Source organism: Silene latifolia, chromosome Y (genome assembly GCF_048544455.1).
Source record: "Silene latifolia isolate original U9 population chromosome Y, ASM4854445v1, whole genome shotgun sequence".
Classification (NCBI taxonomy): domain Eukaryota; kingdom Viridiplantae; phylum Streptophyta; class Magnoliopsida; order Caryophyllales; family Caryophyllaceae; genus Silene; species Silene latifolia.
In genome coordinates, this window is record NC_133538.1 from 187526699 (window position 1) to 187534296 (window position 7598).

A 7598-nucleotide genomic window follows, 5' to 3' on the forward strand; every position below is an offset into this window, starting at 1 on the left:
GTCAGTCCAGTGCCCCGTATGTCCCAGATGACATACCTCCCAGCGAGCCATTAGACACCTCGCCTCCCTCTGATGATGTCCCTGCCTCTCTTCCCGACACAACTATTGAAGAGCCTTCCTCTACTGCTATCGACACAACCGTCGAAATGCCCATAACATCCTCCTCCGCCGTCGATGAGCCCATTACCACCGTTGATACTGCATTCGTTCTTAGACGAGGCCACCGCATAAAATTCCCGAATTCCAGGTTGTCCGGTTACGTTCTTGAAACGACAAACAGTCCTTCCTCCCCTCATTCACCGCAATCTCCCTCATCGCCCTCAGGTACTCCGTATACCTTAGCAAATTATATCAATTGTGATAAATTTTATTCTCGACATAGACACTTTCTCGCAGCTATAACTGCAGGATCAGAACCTCCATCTTTCAAAGTCGTCATTCGCAACAATGGATGGTGCAGGGCTATGCAAGAGGAGATCGATGCTCTCGAACAATACGGGACTTGGGAGCTCACGGACCTACCACCCGATAAGAAGGCCCTCGGGTGTCGTTGGGTCTATAAAATCAATTACAAATCCGATGGCTCTATTGAACGATTGAAAGCTCGTCTCGTCGTCTTTGGCAATCATCAAATCCAAGGCCTGGACTACGGGGAAACCTTTGCACCCGTCGTTAAAATGGTCACCATTCGTACTTTTCTTGCTGTCGCAGCTGTCAACAAATGGGAATTACATCAAATGGATGTACATAATGCTTTCTTACACGGCGATTTAAATGAAGAGGTATATATGAAGCTTCCTCCGGGCTTTAGTCGCGGTCATGATGATAAGGTGTGCCGTTTGAAAAAGTCCCTTTATGGTCTTCGTCAAGCTCATCGTTGTTGGTTCGCTAAGTCAGCTGGAGCACTACGTGAATACGGGTTCCGTCAGTCTTATTCCGACTATTCCCTCTTCACTTACTCTTTTCACAAGGTTCGTTTACATGTTTTAATTTATGTAGACGATCTAGTGATTGCGGACAATGATTCCTCGGCTATCTCTACCTTAAGGAGTACCTACACCGGTGTTTCAAAATAAAAGATTTGGGGGTTTTGAAATATTTTCTTGGTCTCGAAGTGGCCCGGAATGCTGAGGGTATTTTTCTCAATCAACGAAAATATACCCTTGATATTATATCCAAAGTCGGTCTTTTAGGCGCGAAACCCGCTTCTACTCCTATGGACATTGATCATCAGCTGAGTACTTCCCAAAGTCCGTTTTTGGACGAACCGGAACGGTATAGGCGTTTGGTTGGGCGCCTAGTTTATCTCGCCGTCACACGCCCCGACTTTTCGTTCTCTGTTCATGTCCTTTCTCAATTTCTTCAACAACCAAGGGAAGCTCATATGACAGCCGCTCTACGGGTCGTTCGCTATCTCAAAGGAAGTCCAGCCAGGGTGTGCTACTTCGGTCCGATAGCGCTTTCACTATGTCTGGATGGTGCGATTCCGACTGGGGTACCTGTCCTCTTACTCGCCGTTCCGTAACGGGCTGGTTTGTTTTCCTTGGTGACTCTCCCGTCTCTTGGAAAACAAAAAAGCAACATACTGTGTCTCTCTCGTCGACCGAAGCTGAATACCGCTCCATGGCCGCTGTGGTGTGTGAGCTAAAATGGCTCAAAGGATTACTTGCAAGCTTGGATGTGCATTTCTCCGTCCCCATGAAACTCTTCTGTGATAGTCAGTCAGCAATCCACCTGGCTTAGAATCCGATTTTTCACGAGAGGACGAAACATATTGAAATCGATTGCCATTTCGTTCGTGACGCAATCACCGATGGTCTTGTCCAGCCATCCCATGTATCGACTAATGAGCAAATTGCTGACCTCTTCACCAAGCCTTTGGGTGTTATCACTATCGTCTCCGCAAACTGGGCACTCTTGACCCTCATGCTCCAATTTGAGATGAGGGGGGGGGGGAGGGGGGGGGGGTGTCAGGCGTAATATTAGGCAAGATATTAGCATTGATTAAACAAGAATATTGTTAAGTTGTTAAGGTAATAAATTGATATGATCCTCCTAAAATTGATGCTAATGTATTATACTATTTATTGCCTAAAGGCTAATGAATGAAACCAACAATTGCAACTCATTCTTTTCCATCGTTAAACACTCTGTCAACATGGAAGAAAAAAAAATACTCCATCAATTGATTTTGGTGTACGTAGGCAAATCAGTAGCCTATTGAACTAATTGGAGTTTCACTAGCAAGTGCACAACAACATGGCAATATGGAAACATTTTCTATGTTTGCAAATCCAAGACGAGGAAGTATGCATTGGTGGTCCATTTCAACAGGTGGTCTATTTTATTATCCACATGGATGAAGATTGAAGAAAACGAGAATATAAAGGTCTCGTAGATTTTTGGTTACGACAAGGACGTAACAACGAGTATGGTTCGGCGTGACAAAAAATCGAACATAGATCCGATAAATTTTGGATCAAGGGGGTGTGTTGGAGTTTGCTCCAAAATTAGTTAGAACTACCTTCCTATTATTTTGTTAGTTAGAAACTAGATTACTATTAATATGGAACACTAAGTTAGTGGGTTTAGTTGTTAGCATTAATCTAGTAAGGGTTTTTCTAACGTGTACCCTAAATGTGGTAAGATTTGCAAGAGATTCTCATCAAATATTCAAGTATAAACTCATTTTTACGATAATTAGTTCGAATCTCTTGCAAATCTTACAATATTTAGGTTATTAATGTGTGCCCTTATGACACACGTTAGAAAAATCCATCTGGTAATGGGAAACGTGGGATACCCTCCACTTAGGGCTAGAGGTTAGCTTTTACGTAGTTTAGATTGTAATGCCTATATAAAGGCTTTGATAATATTGTAATTGTTGAGCAAGTTTATCTCGATGACTTCTCCTTTTTCTCTCAATTACATTCCCCCTTAAAAATTCTACACTACCATAGTCTTAATAAAGTGTTAAGTTGAGTCAACTTAAGAGTTTGGGTGAGTCTTGACTCCACTCTCAAGGGAAATTATCCAATAATTAGATCCCATGTGTTATTTCTTTTTGTTCTTTTCTTTTAAAATTTGTAAAAAAAAAAAGTGAAATGAAAAAGTAGAGGCTGAGGTCCGTCTGACGGATAATGTATAAAGTCTGGGGTGAGTTTGAATAATAAAAAAATAATAAAAGTTAGTGGAAAGTTGATGTAGCAAAGTCTTAAGAGTTGGGAGAGTCTTATTGTTAATCTTACCCTTAGCTTCCACTTCAATCCTTAACGTACGGCATCCGCATTATTTACTTCTTAATTGTTGCCTTAATTTTAGGCTTTTCTAGTTTTCTTAATCTCACGAGCCACTAAATCTGTAAACGGATCAATTTAGACGGATTCAGGTCAAGTAAATCTGAGTCGGGACGGCCTTCATTTCAGCCTTCATACTCTCATGAGCATGAGTAAATGAGAGTAAATAAATGAGTCGGTTTAGTCGGATTCGGGAAGGGTATGTTTGAGCCGGGTTAGTTCGAATGTCTCATATATTTCGAGTTAACTTTAAGACACGTCAAGTCGAGTTTCATTTAATTGTTTTTACTGTGTTCTTAGATTCCATGAACCAACTCACCAATGCATATGTGATAAGCCGACAAACACACCGTACATAACTACGAGAAGTTATCATGTATTATGTCATTACTTATCACCATAATTAATAACTACTTGGAGATAGTAAACTGATTATACTCGGTAAAAGAGTAATATTGGATTAGCTCGTCTACCTATATTCGTCTTAACTATAAAACGGTCAAATACTACCCTATATAGGTAGATGAACATTTTGTTATTTTTTAGGCAGTCTGTTTTTGTATTTTATATCTATTTAAGCCGTTCTGTTTTTTAAGTCGGATATCGTTTTAAATAAAAAATTTCGATATTGTATTGTATTTGTATTATTGTGTATATATGGTGAGTTGCTACATGTTGACTATTCTTCAAGGGCTTGTTTTCTTGTGTGTCATTATCTAATGCCATGTTGATGTTACTAATTGCAATTTTAATCAAAGTCAACTGCTTATTACCAATAGATAACTGAGTAGTGGAGGTTTTATGTCAATGCTTACACTAATACAACTGTTTAATGACTAAATACAATAGCTTGGCCTATAATAAAGACAAGGGAAATTTTCTATGATATACCCCTCTTTTCATGCAAGAAAACTTTGACTGTCAATAACTCTTGGCTACAAGTTCAGAATACGATAAACGTTTTTTTTCCAAATTGACCGTCTTTAAGAGGTTTTCCGTTTGGAAAAAAAATTCACCGACGTCTCAACTCGTAGTCGGGAATTATGGTCGGTCAAAGTTTATTCGTTAAAAAATGTTTGACCAACCATAACTACCGGCTACGAGTTCAAAAAGCGGTGAATTTTTTTTTTAAATTGAAGGCCTTGACGAGATAATTGGTTTGAAAAAAATAATTACCGTTTTCTGAACTCGTAACAGAGAATTATTGTCGGTCAAAGTTTTTTTGTGAAAAACGAGGGGTACGCCTTAAAAACGAAAAGTTGAGTGCATAATTGAGAGAATATCCCTAAAGACAATATAACTAGCAAATGTTAGACCTTTCTTCCTAATTTTGTGACACTGCCAAGGATTTCAACTGCTAACAGGTTTGGCCAGCGGAGGGAGGCGGGTAGATCGTTTCAGGATAGAACTTGTAGACTTGTAGTGTTGAATGGAAATGAAAAGGATCCAAACTGAATGAAAGCAAGCTAAGGTCACATACAAAGTAGTCACGCAGCACGCATGTATTGTAATACGGAGTATAAGACATAAGAAGACTTGCTTATAAAAATGTGGAATTCGAATGGTAACCTATCAAAGACAAGCTATCTATCTAGTGAAGACGTTGTAGGTTCACAAATACAAAGTACTCGTACATCATTGGAATTAGTCTATACTCTGTAAGACGATTTTACATTATATATTATGTAAAACAGAGGCAAAGTCATGCATGTATTGTAACACAAGGCCTAAGAAGACTTACTTATAAAGATGTGAAATTTGAATTGGTAACCTATCAACGACAAGCCATCTATCTAGTGAGGACTTTATTGTAGATTCGTAAATACGGAGTACATTGTCTGAATCAGTCTATAAGACGATTTTACCCTAAGGTTATGTGCAAACGAATTTCAACTCCCTATTAAAATTACGGTGTAGTTATCAAAAGGTTCACGAGTACATTATTTGATTGCGATAATGAATGGAAATTAGACACAAATTAAGAGAAAGTTGAAGTTAAATTGAAGCCAATAAGCCTTTAATTAAAACAAATCAGAAGGCTAAAGATGAACATTTTTCATGACCTAACAAACCAAAATACAGAACTTAAAACAAATAAAATACACCCCTTTTAGGCAATGGGCGTGTTCACATCAGTTTAAAGTAAAACCGTCTCATACAAGACCTGGTATGATAAAACCCATTATTTAAGTGGCTCGCTTGGACGACTTCTTCTCCAGGTAGAAGAAAAACGCAAGTGAAATAACAGAGAAGCCGGAGAAAATCGCTGCAGTGATATCAATTGAAGCGTGACGGCCAGTAATGGCAGTGACAATCAAATCAATATTCTTATCCTCACCATAAGCAACTTTAGCACCAGTAGAGTGGACAGCATAGGCTCTAATGAAGTAATGTCCTGTAGGAACATCTTTCTTGACTAAATACTCTGTAGTGTTTCCAGGGGCGGAGTATAGTTTCGTAGCGATGTCGTGTGCGCAGGTTTTGTCTTTGAATAATTCGTCTTCTGTTTTCCTCCATGGCCGGTCGATTTGGCTCTCTTTTCTGTAGCAGAGTTTTACTGCAACTTTGATGTATTTTGCGTCTTCGCCTGGTTTCGTTAGTGTCCATTTTACTGTAATTTTGTCCAATCCAGCTTGTAGATTTGCTGTTTTAGACAAATTCGACACATTAATTTTGGGGCGGTTGTCGATAAGGATAAATAGCAAATTGGCGGTGGGTCGAATTCTTTATCGATACAATTAATTAAGGGCAGGGACGAAGCTCGGACCAAATTTTGCCCTGGGCCGGAATTTTTGTTCCCGTTCACTTACTCACTATATGTTCACTTTTTTCGATGACTTTATATAATATAATATTATTCCATTTAAAATACGATCATAAACATAAACATAACTTAAATAATCATAAACAACATTAAAAAGTGACAATAATTTTTAAAAAAAATCATAAAACTATAATCACGATATAACTATAATAGAGCTTGACGCTCTTTCAAATCTTTAAAGGTATTTATAACTGAACTAGTGCTAATTTTTAGCTAACTAAAAATAAATAAATCAAAAGCAAGTATGAATTCTAGACAAAGACAAAACTATAAGTCTTTGTCATTAAAATTTGTCATTAAAACTCTAAGTCTACCCATTACCCAACTACCTAAGTACGGATTACCCAAACCAATACACACCTAAGCTCATCTTTCCCATTTCCCAATTACTTCTCGGCTCCCTCTAACCCAAAACACCTAAAACTCATCTTTCCCAATTACCTTTTCTACAGATCAATTAACACCTCCCCCTAAGGCTTACCCAAGCACCAATCTCATTTTGTGAGTTACTAATTTCATTTTGTCCATCGCCCAACTCAATTTTGTTAGCCAATATTATTCCTAAATCCTAACTTAATCAAAATTAGAAGAATTTCATTCATAAGCAGCGATCTATTGCGATTTTTCGGCGATATTGAAGTTATCAAGGCAAGTTATCTAGAAAAATTGATTTTTTTCTCATCCGAATTTACAGAGCTAATGGTATTAAAGAACGAATTTACAATTAATCAAGTAAAGTACTTTTGCTTAATGAAAGAAAACAATAAATTAGGCGAGAAATTACTTGTAAGTTGTAATTGATCAATTGATCTCTGCAATCTCGATCTATCAACCGCAATCCGCAATCGGCAGAAACTCTCGATTTGAGTTTTTTTATAATAACTTTGGGTTTTTTGTTTTTACTTTGTTTTCCAATTTCCAGTAAGGCAGTAACAACTAACAATTAGTAGAATTTTTTTATCCCATAATATAGAAAGTTAATTTTTTAACTATGGTAATTATATTATAGTTAATTTCTTTACAAATTTAAGCCCTCTTTTTCGGTGGTATGCAGCACGAGAATGGAGGAGAAGATCAAGGATTTTTTTTTTTTTTTTTTGTAGGATAAATTTTTTTTCCAAAAGTCTGCCCGGGCCATGGCCCAGTGGGCCAGTACTGTGCTTCGTCTCTGATTAAGGGGATCGTACTTGATCTTAAATAATACTCCGTACTATTATTATTACAAAAGAAACATAAAAATTAGGAGGGACGATTTGGTATATTGACAATTTCATTCCTAACACGAATATGATGTTGACGGAGTTTTAACTCAGGTTATGAGTTATGAGTCCACTCATTATGACTTTTGTTTTGGTAAAAATTTATCGTATAGTTATCTAAATTAGTGAGTCAAAGTGAACGTTCTATAACTACGAATGAATAAAAAAGTAACGATGCAAACGAGTATGAAAGGTAACGAGAGAAAGATCGACACAATG

The 7598-nt window shown here is 37.7% G+C and overlaps 1 protein-coding gene across 1 annotated transcript; it reads right to left on the reverse strand.

The window, feature by feature from the left end:
* Positions 1–5482: 5482 nt before the first annotated feature.
* LOC141629629 (high-affinity nitrate transporter 3.1-like) lies at positions 5483–6499 on the reverse strand. The gene is made up of 2 exons (XM_074442603.1): positions 6481–6499; positions 5483–5940 (listed from the first exon to the last, which is right to left on the reverse strand). Exons 1-2 carry the CDS (start codon positions 6497–6499, stop codon positions 5483–5485), a joined length of 477 nt encoding a protein of 158 aa, XP_074298704.1.
* Positions 6500–7598: the final 1099 nt, after the last annotated feature.